The sequence below is a fragment of the Lissotriton helveticus genome, chromosome 1_1, assembly GCF_964261635.1.
Source record: "Lissotriton helveticus chromosome 1_1, aLisHel1.1, whole genome shotgun sequence".
NCBI lineage: Eukaryota > Metazoa > Chordata > Amphibia > Caudata > Salamandridae > Lissotriton > Lissotriton helveticus.
Genome location: NC_136057.1, coordinates 855,359,090 through 855,375,427, shown reverse-complemented (window position 1 = coordinate 855,375,427; position 16,338 = coordinate 855,359,090). Strand labels below are relative to the sequence as shown.

General features: G+C 45.3%; 1 protein-coding gene across 1 annotated transcript in view; it reads right to left on the bottom strand.

The window, feature by feature from the left end:
• LOC144763009 (sodium-coupled monocarboxylate transporter 1-like) overlaps nt 1-16,338 on the bottom strand; it is a 797,300-nt gene that overhangs the window by 35,365 nt on the left and 745,597 nt on the right. Inside the window, exon 13 of the mRNA XM_078648324.1 lies at nt 7,681-7,716. Within this exon, the coding sequence (XP_078504450.1) occupies nt 7,681-7,716 (36 nt within the window). The remainder of the gene's footprint in view (nt 1-7,680; nt 7,717-16,338) is intronic.

Genomic DNA, 16,338 nt, shown 5'->3' with positions numbered 1-16,338 from the left:
TGCGGGAGGTTACGAGGGTCTCGGGAGCCCTTTGCTCACGCGGCCATCTTGGATGCGCGCGAAGCTCCTCCTCTGCTAGCTGTTTTTTGATGGCCTTTTCAATTACCTTGGCTGCAAATGAAAGCAGGGAGATGGGCCTGAGGTTCTTGAGGTCAGTTGGGTCCAGGGAGACTTTCTTCAGGAGGGGGTTAACTTCGGCATGCTTTCAGTCATTGGGGAATGTGGCAGTCTCAAGGGAACAGTTGATCATCTGGCATATTTAGGGTGCGATGGCTGTGGTGGCCCTGTGGAAGATGTGGGGGATACAGGGGTCTGAGTGTGCTCTGGAGTGGAGGCTGTTGATGGTTTTTAAAGTGTCTCCTGCCGTGAACAGGGTAAAAGTGATGAGGGTCTGTTGGATGACATTGCTGGGGGTGGGGGCCTAGGGCGGTGCAGAGGTCTTGGTTGTCAAAGTTGTCATAGAGCGTCTTAAACGTAGGTGAAAGAAGGAGCTGAGTCTGTTGCAGAAGTCTTGGGAGGGCGGGGCGTCTGTTGTTTTGCCGCCGGGTTTGGCAAATTCCTGTATGATGGAGAAGAGTTCCTTGGAGTTGTGGGCATTGGTGAGGATTCTGTCTTGGAGGGAGTTCTTCTTTGTGGATTTGATGAGTTGTTGGTGTGCTGTGGTGGCTGTTCTTTACGCATTGCATGTTACAGGGGTTTTGCTGTTTCTCCATGCCTTTTCAAGTTATCAGCAGGAGCGCTTAGATTCTTTGAGTGCAGGGGTGAACCAGCTTGCTTTCTTGTTGTATCGTCCTGTAGCTTTCTTGAGGGGGTGAGTGTATCGGCACAGTTGGTGATCCAGCAGTGGAAGTTGCTTGCCCTGGTGTTGGCGTCTGGCATATTTGAGGTATAGTGCTCATGAAGGCAGAGGTGAGCTGTTCTTCTGTGACTTTGTTACAGTTTCTGCAGTGGAGGCCAAGCACGTGCTTGCGGGCGGTGGGTTTTCTAAAGGGGAAATGGATGCAGTGGTGGTCCGTCCAGGGAAGTTCTGTGGTGTGGCTGTAGGAGATGCTGTTTCTTCCTGCGAATATGTGGTCGAGTGTGTGTCCTAATGTGTGCATTGGGTTGTGGTGACAAGTTGCTTCAGTCCCATGTTGGCGAGGTTCTCTAGGAGGGTGGTGGTGTTGGGTTATCGTGGTTGTCCAGGTGGAAGTTCAGGTCTCGCAGTAGGATGTAGTCTGTGGAGACAAGGGTGTGGGATGCAATGAGTTTGGTGATGGTGTCGGTGAAAGGAGCGTGGGTCCAGCCGCTAGTAGATGTGGGTCCCGTAGGGAGTTGTTTTGGGGTTGGTCTGGATCTGAAAGTGGAAATGTTCCATGGGGATCATGGCGACGTCCGGGTCAGTGGTTTTCATGTGGATGAGGATTTTTACTTTTCTTTTTCTTTTACATTTGTCCACATAATCCTCATACTTTCCCCATTTTAGTTGTTAAACATATATATTTTTTCCATATTCTCTCCTTTAACATCACTGTTATATTGTTCTCCTTTCTGTTTCTCAAACTAATTTCATCTAATAATTCTTTCCCATTCTTCTCTTGAGTACAGCCCATTCCTTATTGTGTTTAATCTTGAGATATACCATTGTTCTCTCAGTTTGCGTTTATCTTCTATACTGCCACCTCTCCTACTTCCAATTATCTTTTTAAGAATGAACCCCTTTAAAGTTCATATGACTATATCATTTTTTTGAAAAATGCTCCACCAATGGGGCATTCTGTTTTGAAGTGCTGATAGCGGGTTTATTTTCTTGCACATGGGTTCTTGGTTCCCTGCTTGTTTCACCTACGTAACCTAATCCTAACCCTAAAAAGGTATTGGCGATGTACAAGGTTCCTATAGTGAATCTATCAAGGAGGGTTCTAAATAGGGCTAAAAACTAAGTATTAGAGAAGGGTTTTAGATTTGCCCCCACAGCTCCAGTTAACAAATTTGAATTGGAAAAAGATTTTAATTCTTTTTTAAGGAAGATTAGGTTGAGAAGATTCTGTGAAGATTGTTCTCCTAGACATTCTAATGGTATATCAGGACTGAAATCCAAGTCCACTTTCACATGCTCTTTAGCGCAAGTAGGTAAGAACATGGAAGTGTTTGAGAAGGCGGTGGAGGTTGGGATTTCTAAGATCTTAGAAGAAGAATGTCATCGAACGACTATAGATTCCCTCAAAAGGGATCTAAACATAACTATAAAAACAGTTGACAAGCAGTAAGGTATATTGGTGTTTGACACATGGGATTATGAGACCCGGGCATTGATACTTTTGACAGTAGACGAACATTACCAAAAAATTCCCAATAGCAGATGAGGGACATTTAAGAGGGAATGGTTGAAACTTCTAATGGAAGCAAACAACAAGGAATGGATATTTGAGGACAAATTTAAATTCCTCAACAATATTAACTCAATCAGTAAAACAAGAGAGTGGCCTGACTCTTCTTGAAACATTCTCTGCTGAGTTGAAGATAGAAGAATCAAATCCTGCTGTATATGCTAAGAGGTGTGTTTTCAACTGTTCACAAGTCTAAACAGTAAGGTGTACACCCTTGCAGTGAGTATATAATTAATTGTCAATAAGCAAGAAATATGACTTACAAATGCCAGCCACTGCCGCTGGGTCACACCCTAGAGCACACAAATTGGACACCCCAAAGTTTTGTCTACTTCTTCTTAGCCAGGCCTCGTATTATTAGCAATAGTATGTTTAGAAAGGGTCAGAGTGGTACCTGTAATTTTACAATCGCATTACTGATTCACCACAAACTAAATGTTTTCATAATTCATCATCACATCTGTTTTTTTTTCAACACATAAATGAAAAAGGGGAAGAAAATCATAATTATTTACTGCTTTTATAGATCAAAGCATCTATATAACTCCATGTATCTGTTCTTGAAAAACATTTGGTTCTCAAAGTAAAACATTCATTAACAACTTTTGTGAATCAAAGTATTAATGTGACTTTATGAAACTACTTGATGCATATTATATCACATTCAAGATCATAAAGTTCTCTCAGTGAGGATAGAGAAAGGAAGGTTTTGGTGAGATGGGGGTCATTAGGTTGGTGGGGGACTGGGTAAAGGTGGTGTGACATAAACACAATTACACTTATATACAATTAGACCTTTACAGCCTAAAATGGTCCATAGTTCCCGATATTCATAGCACATAGGTCCCGGTGAACTAATTTCCTTTGGTCCTATGGTGTAAGGATATGAGATAGTCTACGTTTCGACCCCTGAGGGTGAAGGGTTAATGTTTCCTCATTCTGGGGTCTTCATCAGGACAAAGTGGTTTGGGAGCACCTAAAGAGATAGATTAAGTTCAGTGTATGTAGTATGGTGTGGTGAATCATAAGGTGTCATAAGGTATCAAGACACGTGATACCTACTTCAGAATCATCTGTCAATAACCGTCTGGGGTAGGCAGCCAACTGCTCCTTAACTTCTGAAATGAAAAATAATCTAGGTGTTACATAATGGGACATGCATTCGTTGTCCTATAAAATGTAGTTATGACGGATAGGAGACTTACTGGGACGATCCGGGTAGCATAGGGTATAAATCTCCCAGCTTCGAAATAAATTTCTTCAGTCTCAGTAATTAGTTTTTAGAACGGTGTCCGTGATATCCCGTTTATGGTCGCTAAAAAGTCAACCAAAAAAGATCTGTGGGAAACATGAGAGAAGGGGATATGTAAACTCAAATACTCTGCGTGTTCTATTCAGTGGTTAATCAAAAACCCTAATGTATGCTGGGTTTAAACATCTAAGTGTGACCCGGGAACTCGTAGTACACATTTAAAAATACCCCTAGTCGTCATCGTTTACCATAGGGGTTGTGCAGGGTATAGATTAATTAAATAAAGGTTTGGCCACGACTCTCATTTATTATTTATTATTTTAGAAATTTATAAAGCGCGACTGTCACCATTGCAGGCATCCTGGCGCTGATCAGATCAGAGGAGATGGAAGTGAAACACGGGGAGTGTGAGCTTACAGGCGATTAACAGGGAAATAACCAGGTTTTAATCCTTTTTCTAAACGGGAGGAGATCAGTGAGGTGCCTAATATCGACAGGGAGAGTGTTCCACATTAAGGCCGCGGCCACCTCAAAAGATCTGCCTCCGGCTCTGACTTTCCTGAATCTGGGTACAACTACCAGCTTGGCCTCAGAGGATCGGAGCTGTCTGGTAGGAGTATACCAGGCGAATTTCGATTGTAGAGGGACTGGGCCAGTTCCGTGGAGAGCCCTGAAGACTATACAGAGGGCCTTAAATTGTATCCTCTGTCTTACCGGCAGCCAGTGCAGTTTTCTCAGAGCGGACTGTCCATGAGCTCTTCTCGGGAGCCCCAAAGCCAACTTAGCCGCTGCTGATTGGACCCTCTGGAGCCTGTCCAACTGGAACTCAGGGGACCCAAGCAGGAGGGCATTACAATAGTCCAGTCTGCTGAGGATGGTACATCTTACCACTTGGGCGCGAGCATGGAAAGGAAGGAGGGGCAGAACTTTCCTTAGAGAGCGAAGGATGGCAAAGCAGCAGGCAGACGTCTTTTGAACATGCGTCTCCATACTAAGCCTATGGTCCAGCATAACCCCTAGATTGCGGACTGTTTCCACCGGCCGTACTTTGGTCCCTGTTTCCGGGGGCCCATTAATCCGAAAAAATAATAAAAAATAATACATTGTGTGGCGATCGAGAGCCTGCACAGAGACTCATAGTAGCTGTGTCTAATATCTTTCTTGCCATTAGACGATATACCAGGTTAATAGGTGGAGTTGAGAAACCTCAAACATATCGCGGCAGAAAAAACGTGATTGGTCAGAATATCGGTGCAACACAGCCCTATCACTGGGATCGTGAGTTTTAAATGAAAGAAAAACCGGACTGCTTGCACGGACCCCTACCGGCGATTCTCCTTAGATAGCGCTAGAGTCAAAAGAATGCTCTGCCCGGGTCTCTATAAGTAAGGGGAGCGGTTCTGCTGCATCACGCGGTGCTGCCGCTCGATGCTGGCCGGGTTGACTTTTTAGCGACCATAAACGGGAGATCACAGACACCGTTCTAAAAACCAATTACTGAGACTGAAGAAATTTATTTCGAAGCTGGGAGATTTATACCCTATGCTACCCCCGATCGTCCCAGTAAGTCTCCTATCCATCATAACTACATTTTATAGGACAACTAATGCATGTCCCATTATGTAACACCTAGATTACATTTCATTTCAGAAGTTAAGGAGCAGTTGGCTGCCCCACCCAGATGGTTAGTGACAGCCGATTCTGAAGTAGGTATCACGTGTCTTGATACCTTATGACACCTTATGATTCACCACACCATACTACGTGCACTGAACTTAATCTATCTCTTTAGGTGCTCCCGAACCACTTTGTCCTGATGAAGACCCCAGAATGAGGAAACATTAAACCTTCAACCTCCGGGGTCGAAAAGTAGACTACCTCATATCCTCACACCATAGGACCAAAAGAAATTGATTCACCGGGACCTATGTGCTATGAATATAGGGAACTACGGACCATTTTAGGCTGTAAAGATCTAACTGTATATAAGTGTAATTGTGTTCATGTCACACCACCTTTACCTAGTCCCCCACCAACCTAATCACCCCATCTCACCCAAAAGCTTCCTTTCTCTATCCTCACTGAGAGTACTTTATGATCTTGAATGTGATATAATATGCATCAAGTAGTTTCATAAAGTCACATTATTACTTTGATTCACAAAAGTTGTTAATGAATGTTCTACTTTGAGAACCAAATGTTTTTCAAGAACAGATACATGGAGTTATATGGATGCTTTGATCTATAAAAGCAGTAAATAATTATGATTTTCTTCCCGTTTTTCATTTATGTTGTGAAAATAAACCAGATGTGATGATGAATTATGAAAACATTTAGTTTGTGGTGAATCAGTAATGCGATTGTAAAATTACAGGTACTACCCTGACCCTTTCTAAACGTACTATCGTTATGTCAAGTCAAGTCAAGTCATAAAATTTGTATAGCGCACTACATACCCAGAGGGTTTCAAGGCGCTTAGGAAGGGGAGGAGGATTATTTGTCAAATATCCACGTTTTAAGCTGCTTTCTGAACGCTAGGTGGTTCTGGGTGAGGCGAAGGTAAGCGGGGAGTGAGTTCCATGTTTTAGCAGCCAGGTATGAAAAGGATCTGCCTCCCATGGTGGTCTTGTTGATGCGAGGTACAGTGGCGAGGGCTTGGCTGGAAGAACGTAGTTGGCGGGAGGGGGTGTAGAAGGACAGTCGAGAGTTGAGGCAATCTGGGCCGATGTCGTAGAGTGATTTGTGTGCGTGGGTAAGCAGTCGGAAAGTGATTCTCTTATTGACGGGTAGCCAGTGGAGGTCTTTAAGGTGACCAGAGATGTGTTCGTTGCGTGGGATGTCTAGTATGAGCCTGGCTGAGGCGTTTTGGATTCGTTGGAGTTTCTTCTGGAGTTTAGCGGTGGTACCTGCGTAGAGGGTGTTTCCATAGTCCAGTCGGCTCGTGACCAGAGCGTGGGTGACTGTTTTCCTTGTTTCGGAGGGGATCCAGCGAAATGTTTTTCTGAGCATGCGAAGAATGTGGAAGCAGGAAGAGGATACGGCGTTGACTTGTCTGTTCATTGAGAGTGAAGAATCCAGGATGACGCCAAGGTTCCGTGCGTGGTCTGTCGGGATGGGTGCTTTTCCGAGGGCTTCCGGCCACCAGGAGTCGTCCCAAGCAGAGGGGGATGTACCTAAGATGAGGACTTCTGTTTTGTCTGAGTTCAGTTTCAGACGGCTTTGTTTCATCCATTCGGAAACTTCTTTCATTCCTTCGTGTAGGTTAGTTTTGGCGGTGTTAGGGTCTTTGGTGAGTGATAGGATCAGTTGGGTGTCATCCGCGTAGGAGATGATGTTGAGGTTGTGTTGGCGTGCGATGGCCGCGAGGGGGCTCATGTATACGTTGAAGAGGGTGGGACTGAGAGAGGATCCTTGTGGTACGCCACAGATGACTTCAGTGGCCTCGGACTTGAATGGTGGGAGGCGGACTCTCTGTGTTCTTCCGGCGAGGAAGGAGGTGATCCATTCCAGTGCTTTTCCTTGAATTCCGATGTTTCTGAGGCGCTGTAGAAGGGTGCTGTGGCAGACTGTATCGAATGCTGCAGAGAGGTCGAGGAGGATGAGGGCGACTGTGTCTCCATTGTCCAGTAGAGTTCGAATGTCGTCTGTTGCTGCGATGAGGGCGGTCTCAGTGCTGTGTTTTGCTCGGAAGCCAGATTGTGAGGGGTCGAGGGATTTGTTGGCTTCGAGGAAGGTGGCGAGCTGGTTGTTGACGGCTTTCTCGATGACTTTGGCCGGGAATGGAAGAAGCGAGATGGGGCGGTAATTTTTGAGTTCGGTGGGGTCCGCTGTTGGTTTTTTCAGAAGGGCGGTGAGTTCAGCGTGTTTCCAGTCTTCTGGGAAGGTAGCGGAGTTGAAGGAGCAGTTGATGACGTCTCGGAGGTGCGGTGCTATGACGGAGTCTGCTTTGTTGAAGATGTGGTGAGGGCATGGGTCTGTGGGGGATCCTGAGTGGATGGAATTCATCAGGCGGATGGTGTCCTCAGTGGAGATTGGGTTCCAGGCGTTAAGGGTGTTCACGGGGGGAAGATGGTCAGCAGATGGTAGGGTGGGTTGGTTTCCGGGTTGGTTGTCAAAGCTGTTGTGGATGTCTGCAATCTTGTTGTGGAAAAAAGAGGCTAGGGAGTCGCAGAGGGTTTGAGAGGGGGTGATGTCGTTGGAGTTGGCCGAGGGATTGGAAAATTCCTTGACGATGTTGAAAAGTTCCTTGCTGTTGTGGGTGTTGTTGTCAAGTCGATCCTTGAATGCTGTTTTCTTGGCTTTTCGGATCAGTTGGTGGTGAGTGCGGGTGGCGCTTTTGAAGGCGTCCTTGGTGCTGGTGGTTGGGTCTTTTTTCCAGGCCTTTTCAAGGAGGCGGCAGAGTTTCTTGGACTTCTTGAGATCATCGTTGAACCATGAGGCTTTTTTGCTGCCAGGTTTGCTTTGACGTTTTTTCAGTGGTGCTAAGGTGTCGGCGGTGTTGGATAACCATAGGGTGAGGTTGGCGGCGGCTTCGTTGGCGTTAGAGGAGAGGGCTGGGGAGTTTCGAAGGAGCGATGCGGAGATTTGGTCTGTGGTGATTTTGTTCCAGTTTCTTTGCAGGGTGGGTTGGGAGTGGTTGATGGGTTTCGGCTTGTTGTAGGTGAAGTGAACGCAGCTGTGGTCGGTCCATAGGAGATCCGTAGTGTGGCTGAAGGAGACATGATTGCTGGAAGTGAAGATGGGGTCAAGTGTGTGACCTGCGATGTGGGTGGGGGAAGTGACTAGTTGTTTAAGTCCGAGGTTGGCGAGGTTGTCCACGAGGGTGGCGGTGTTGTGGTCGTTTGTCTTTTCAAGGTGAAAGTTGAGGTCTCCCAGAAGAATATAGTCTTTGGAGGGGAGTGCGTGTGGGGTGATGAAGTCCGTGATGTCTTCACTGAATTTTGCGCGGGGTCCTGGTGGTCTGTAGAGGAGAGTGCCTCTGAGTGTTGTTTTGGGGTCGATGTGGATCTGGAAGTGAAGGTGTTCTGAGTTGGCGAGGTTGGTGTCAGAGCTGGTTGAGATGCGGATAGATTTCTTATGGACGATAGCGATTCCTCCTCCTGTGTGGTCGGTGCGGTCCTTACGAGTGATTTTATAATCTTCAGGGATGGCAATGGTGATGTCTGGGGCGGAGGAAGCATTCATCCATGTTTCCGTAAGGAAGGCGACGTCTGGAGAGAGGGTGTCTAGTAGGTTCCATAGGTCAATGGCGTGCCTGTGGACTGATCGGGTGTTGAGAAGGATGCATTGTAGGTGGTTGGGGTCAGGAATCTGTGGTGTGGTAGTAGCGTAGATGTTGTCGGTGCCGCTGAATTTGCAGGAATAGCAGGAGAAAGGTCCATGGGTGTGTCCAGGAGCGGCTTGGACGCAGTTGGGGGCGCGACCGGGGTTGAGGGCTAGGAGGGTGGAGGCATCATAGGAAATGCGGGAGGGCTGGGGGTCGCGAGGGGCAGGGGGTATGGCACTGGGCGCGGTCCAGGCGCGGACGGGCGTAGACGGGCTTACCTTTGGCGCACCTTCGGCGCGGGTTGGGCGCGGTCGCTGCGCGTAAACGCTGCGCGCGGGAACTACTGTCATATATGGAGAGTGGAGGGGGAGGGGCGAGGGCGCTTCAGCTGGGAGGCGGGGCGGGCTAAGGAGGACGACAACAACAACAAAATGGAGGCGGAGGGGTCAGGGCGGCAAGAGCGCTTGGGGGGTAACGCAAATACTGCAACAGAGTCACGCAATTGAATACAATGCTAATGAGCAAAAGCGGCGAGATGATAACAAATTCTACAATTCTACAGTCACGCTGGCAATATCACACTGCAAATGGGCAAATCGGCAATTTAGCAATCAGAATGGGCAAAGCGGCAGTCCAAGCACGCAGCGGCAATTAGAGCGCACAGCAGGCTGTAGTTATTAATTACAGTCCAGATCAGAGCATAAGCGCTGCACAAACGATACCACAACAGCAACAGCAGGGGAGCGACCACTCAGCTCGGAAGCGAAGAGCGAGTCACGGCGCTTCCAGGTGAGGGAGCGCTGTTTGTTGTCTGTGGGAGGGCGCTTCAGCTGGGAGGCGGGGCGGGCTAAGGAGGACGACAACAACAACAAAATGGAGGCGGAGGGGTCAGGGCGGCAAGAGCGCTTGGGGGGTAACGCAAATACTGCAACAGAGTCACGCAATTTAATACAATGCTAATGAGCAAAAGCGGCGAGATGATAACAAATTCTACAATTCTACAGTCACGCTGGCAATATCACACTGCAAATGGGCAAATCGGCAATTTAGCAATCAGAATGGGCAAAGCGGCAGTCCAAGCACGCAGCGGCAATTAGAGCGCACAGCAGGCTGTAGTTATTAATTACAGTCCAGATCAGAGCATAAGCGCTGCACAAACGATACCACAACAGCAACAGCAGGGGAGCGACCACTCAGCTCGGAAGCGTGACCCAGGTCAGGTAGTTTTTCTGGGTATACCCCGTTAAAACTCAACACTAGTATTATTAGCAGCAGTTGGTGGTGAACTGACTACCGTGCACCATTCCTGGAAGGAACCATGAGGAGGGAGGCACCATTGCATTTGCTAACCAAGACCTAGGGTCCGATTCACAAAAGTAATCTGAGACAAAATCCTAACTTTACTACTCTTAAATAACTTTATGTCTTTCGGTATTCACAAAGGGCATTTAAGAGTAGTAAAGTTAGGATTTTGTCTCAGTTAAACTTAAATTTTGGTCTTAAAGTTAAACTTAAAACCAAAACTTGAACTTAAGATCAAAACTAGTTTAACTGTGAAAAAATCCTAACTTTATTACTCTTAAGTGTGCTTTGTGAATACCGAAAGTCGTAAAGTTAGGATTTTGTCTCATATTACTTTTGTGAATGTGGCCCCTTATGTCCAGTTGTCCAGTCTTATTTCTTTCCAAAATCGCATATTCATCAATAGCTCTAGCCATTCCAGTCCTTTACAGGTTGTCTTCTTGAGAGACTTTTCAAAATTTGCCACCAACAAAATGCCCAACCTAAAACTTTTGATGGAAGATAATGCCTGTATCCGAATTGTAGTGTATTTTCAATTTTCTCTTTAAAATAAATAAATAGGCGGAGGAGTATCTGGCATCTAAAAATGTGCAACGTTTTTTCTAGCTGCACAGACCACCAGTGCCAGGGCCAGCTGTGACGGCAGCACCAGCCACGTAGCAGATGTGGCAGTTGTAGGGGGTGAGCCAGCGGCAGTGGCAGACAGGGGTAAGTCATATTGCTTGCTTATTGACAATTAATTACATGGTCGCTGCAAGGCTGTAAACTTTCCTGTTGAGATTTGTGAACAGTTGAACAGACCCCTCTTTACTTAGCATATGCAGCAGGAGTTGACTTTTCTATTTTCAACTCAGCAGAATTTGAGGCATTTAGCTGAGCATGGCCATGATAGAAAAGAGATAATTGTCTACTACAGCTGCCCCAGTTGCAGACAGTAGCAAAGTAACATGACATGAGTATGTCTGTCTATGGTGTGTAGGGTGCAAGCTAAGTTTGCGTGCCTACATTAATTTATCCCAACAAGAGTCAAGAGTGAAGAATACTTGTATACTCCATAGTGCATAATGCCTGAAACTATAATCATATCAAAATCGAATGGCCCGAGGATACCAGCAAATGGACTGCTAGTGCTACCATATAATTCATGTGTTTTGCCAAGAGTATTGTTTACAAGTTGTCTTTTTTCTTTCTTGATATAGCTGTCTTTTTTCTTTCTTGATATAGCTACTCGTGCCAATCAGACACAACTCACCAGGCAGGAGATAGCAGCCAGGAACCGGCAAAGTAAGCTGGAAGGCATCAGGGCTGAATATCAGTGGCTGGTGGCCGAGGAGGAGGTGGAGGAGGAGGCAGCAGCAGCTGCAAATGTTCCAGGCACCAGCCAGGCCCCAGTGCCTCCAGTAGTTCATGACTGCAGTCACCAGGCAGCCGCCCACTGCCATTCTGCCATTGTTACTCCCCCATTTTAGTGCCTTTCAGAGCCGCATTCTGCAGAGGCTGGTGTGCATGGAAGCAAGGCAGGGGAAACATTTGGACACTTTGCAGGGGGAGCTCTTAGCCTGCTACTAGGCCTCTTTTGCCCCTTTCTTAAACTTTGTTTGGGGGGGTAGGATTTTTGGGGGGGAAAGTGGAAATGTGGTAGTTGGCCCATTTTTGGGGTCTTCTTATTTCTTTAGGGACAATTTCGCTTTGGGATTTTTACTTTGGACATGGGTAGGAGTTAGGAATAGAAGTGGGCAAGTTGTGAGTTTACTAGTTCTTTTATATTCGTTAGGGAAATACATAGTTGTACATATGATTGAAACCTTTTTGGGGTGTTAAGGTTTTACATCACACTGCTGCTTTTGCCGCAGGCCTGCAGCCAGTTTTTAAAATCTTTAGAGTGTAACAACTTGTCCTAATACTCTCTTCTATTAGTCTCTGCAGTCTGCAACTACATTAACCATTGTTCCACTGTATATAGATTATTGCAGTTCAACAATGAATCACCTACAGTTCTTCTCTTTCCAGTTTAGATGAAATATTCGCTGCATGGTTTCCCAAGGTGCCACGGTAGTGATAGTAGTAGCAGCAAGCTAGCACACTAGTCAAACAGTGAAAGCAGCAGATCAAAAAGCAAGCTTCCACTCCCGCCTAGCTGAACTTAATCTGTAGGATAACGAATATTAATTACAGGGAACTCATTAAATTGAAATAAAAACAGAGCTAATGCTGTTATTATATGCAAAATTTACAATACAAATTAGACAGTCACCAGAAACTAGACTACTAGTAAATTGAAATAATCAGAATGGTGAGCTAGTAAAAATTTACAAAATGAAGTCGACTCTAGCCATGAAGTGGGCAAGCATAACCTTTGACGCAATACAGTGCCTGAAGGATGATGCTGGCAATTATGTTCCTCTGCAAAAATGTTAAATATTGATTACTGTGTGTGGGTGCTAATCTAAATATAATATTGTCAATATGGGCCATACTTAGCGCTGAACAAGATCCTAGCCCTGCACTGAGTTGAAGTTGCTTTCACCACATTTGTCCCACCAAGTGTGTGATCAATTAATAGTGTACATTTATTTTAGTCACACCTCAATAAATCAAACAGCCCAGTAAAAAAGGTTTAGGGGTTCGATGAATGGATGGGTAGGGGGATTTGAGGAAAAGGTTTGACAAAGACAAACACTAAACAAGTACAACATTTATCTTGGCAGCTGACCATCATCAATCTGTTAAGGGAGGAAAAGGAAATAGAGGAATGATGATGAGTAGTACAGGTAAAGCAAATCAAATTGTCTGTCTGCCCCCAGAGATACCCAAGTTACATTATGTTTTGTGGTACTGAGCTTTGAAAGATAGCAAATAAAATTAAAATATCTGTAGGAGTCAAGTAAACATAAACAATATACACAGTTCTAATGATTAAAAAGAAAAATGATGCTGTTTTGCCAAATTGGGAGTTGCATCTGCATTCCTCCTGGACTGTCCTTCAATCTTGGTTACCTGGTGGAGTCTGTCTGGTAATGTAAGCGTGAGTATGTTATATTATTTTCGCAGTATGGCACAGGGTCAGAGGGCCTGTAGATTGAAAACTAAAATGATATTGAAGAATAAAGGAGAAAAAAGTTAAACTGCATAAGGTGTGCAGCGAAAAGACTCAGAGGCAGCATGGCTAAATGTCCGTTTCCAGTTCCCTTCAACAACAAGCCCCCACCCAACCACCACTGAGCTTTGAATTAGAGCCAGACAGCACTGGGCACACACACACCTAGCAACATAGCATTCTCCCAACCAAGTCAAATCAACGCACCACTGTCACCCACTTTCACTCCCACTACACAGAGTTGTGTAGGTCTACTGTTTACCTTTAGGCCACTTCAAAGTCACCAAAAAATCGGTCGGTTTCAGTGAATTTGAAAACTTCCATCTTCTTCTGGTGACTGTTCTAAAAGTAGTCACACCCCGCCCTGAATCATTACATCAACTCTTTTCCTCCTGAGTCTGCCTCCAATTATGGTGTCCAACTGCGTACCAACTGTGTTCCAAGTCCCGATTCAAAAGCAATAGATTGCCCTCTAGTACAATTTAGTAGTTGCACAACAAGAAGAGAAAGAATGAATAATTTTTTGTGTAGACCAGAGCAGTGTTTGCATTACCCAAGAGACTGGTCAGGTCTGACTCTTTGAGGAGTATAAAGCAGAAAATAATAAAAACTAAGCAGTGTGGACTGTGGTGTGGTCCCGGTGAAAGAATTTCACTATCTCTTAAAGGGGAAGAAAAAAAATTACCTTTAGGGGAATATTGATCAGCCATCGGTAGGCCACCAACATTGTAAATCATCACCAACAGATTTTAGGCATAATAGTTACAAATAAACAAACACCCAGCGTCACACACATGAATCATCTCTCAACATACATCATAAGTTCACAACAAACAACAATCACTCAGCGTGCAATACATGTCATTTATCTGTTCTTCCAGCATGCTCACAGAGATCTTTTCGTGGTACATTGCAGAATGCAGATCCATTTGTTCATGAAGCAGAGAATGGCCAGTGTAAATCAATTATAATGTCACATGTGGGGCAGTCCCTCTAGGGTAGGAAAGGGCAGATAGTCATGGCCCAGGGTTGGAGGCAGGCACACATTTGTATTCTCCATCCAATCCCCTTGAGGGAAATGGGTGTGGGGTGTCGAGACTTCTTCACTGCACAATGTTGCAACTCCAATCCAGCAATAAAATATGTGAAAGAGTTAGGCAGTGGGTATGAATTATTCAAACAGACACAAACAAATACAAGTAAACAATTATGTTCCCTAGTAGCTATATCTTTTTTTTATTTTTTGGGGCATTAAAGTAAGAAAGATAGCAGATCAGCAATATACTGAAGACTTTAAGAGAATATTCTATGTTAGTTGGCCCAGGCGAGGTAGTCAGGAAAGTAGAGCTTGTCCTCAAAATCTGATGGTTCAAAAAGCAGTAGGTCATCTAACGCGCGACTTCCATGGCCAGAGTCTCCCTCATCTGCCTCCTGTGGTACTTCAGGTATGGAATAATCCGGTAGTATAAAGTGATGATTCATTTTGATCATGGTTAATCTATCCATGTTTTGGGGCAAGAAATTGGTCCTTCTCACTGTGACAATGGCACCACCAGCACTGAAAACACGCTCAGCAGAGACACTGGCTACCTGGCAAACCATATAGTTTATTGCCAGACTGCTGAGCACTGGCCATTGACATCTCTTCCCATACCAATACACCAATGGGTTGTGATCAAGGTAGCCCTCTGTTGCATCATCCAGATAGGTCTGGACAATTTACTTAATGGTCATTGCTGGTGCTCCACCTTGCTCAACCTCTTTTGCATTCACCGCTGCATTGGACTTAAGCCCTGACAGCAGAAACCACTCAGTTGCAGATTTTGGGACTGATGCTCCTGGTCTAGTTGTTACTGGTGTTCTTGTTGTTGGTTTTGGCTGCTGTGAGCAAATAGCTCTGCACTCAGGCTCTGAACTTGAAGGGTGCCTCGCAGGACTTGAGCCCTGGAGGAGTGGGCCACTAATTCCCTGCCTTTTTTTCTAGCTCACTGCCTTGCTCAGCTATCCATGTTTTATATTTTCTAAACTTCCTGTCTGAAAAACGAATGAAAAAGGACCTTAATGGTTTGTACCGTGGATCAAGAATTGTGGCACAGACATAATTTTTAGAGAACACTATGGCTCTGTTCACCCTTGTATTAGCAGACAAGCAAAGGATTAAGCTCTCCATCAAGTCATACGCATCTTTTCTTTCCTACACACCTACGGACATTGCAGACACCTCCTTTAGCTGTTCCTGTAGCATGTGCAACAACAGCATAGGATTTCTTATTTGATGAATTTCCGTGTGAACACCTCAAAAGGAAACAGCATCTTTGTCAACATTTGACTGGGCCCCATTGTTCCATCTCAATGATCATGCCTTACAAATGCATCCCCTTGTTTCATAATATATGCATTGATAGGTCTGTACTGCTCAAACGGGCGTTCAAGTACGTAATAAGTCAAGTTCCAACGTGTTGGCACCTCCTGTATCTGTGCTTTAACTGGCATTCTATTAACACGCTGAATGACCCTCAGCTGTTTCTGGGATTTAAATGAATTGCTAAAATGAGCGCAGATTCATCTACAGGTTGACAGTAAGTTGCTTACTCGGTCTTCTTTTTTTAGAAAGTCCTGTACAATGAGGATTTTCCCAGAAATCTTCCCCTGAGGCGGAAAGCCGGGGGCTAAACAACTTACTTTTAGTGCGCCCTAATTTATGGTCAGATTACGAATACACTGCACATTTGATTTTAAAAATTGTAAATATTTGAACGGTGTGTTTTTAGCTTACTTGCATGCACGTTGGGTGAGATCTAATTCGCGCCAACGACCTGAGGCATTTTACTACATTCTAGGTGCAGCCGATCTAGGGGCTGTCACCGGAATTACAAACCCCTCCGACGCCATCTTGAGGGGAGGAAACGGACGCGCTCCAGTTGTCGGACGCTCTGCGCCCTCCCAGCATACTTAAGGAACTGGAAACAGCTCTCCGGTGATTTTCCCAGAAATCTTCCCCTGAGGCGGAAAGCCGGGGGCTAAACAACTTACTTTTAGTGCGCCCTAATTT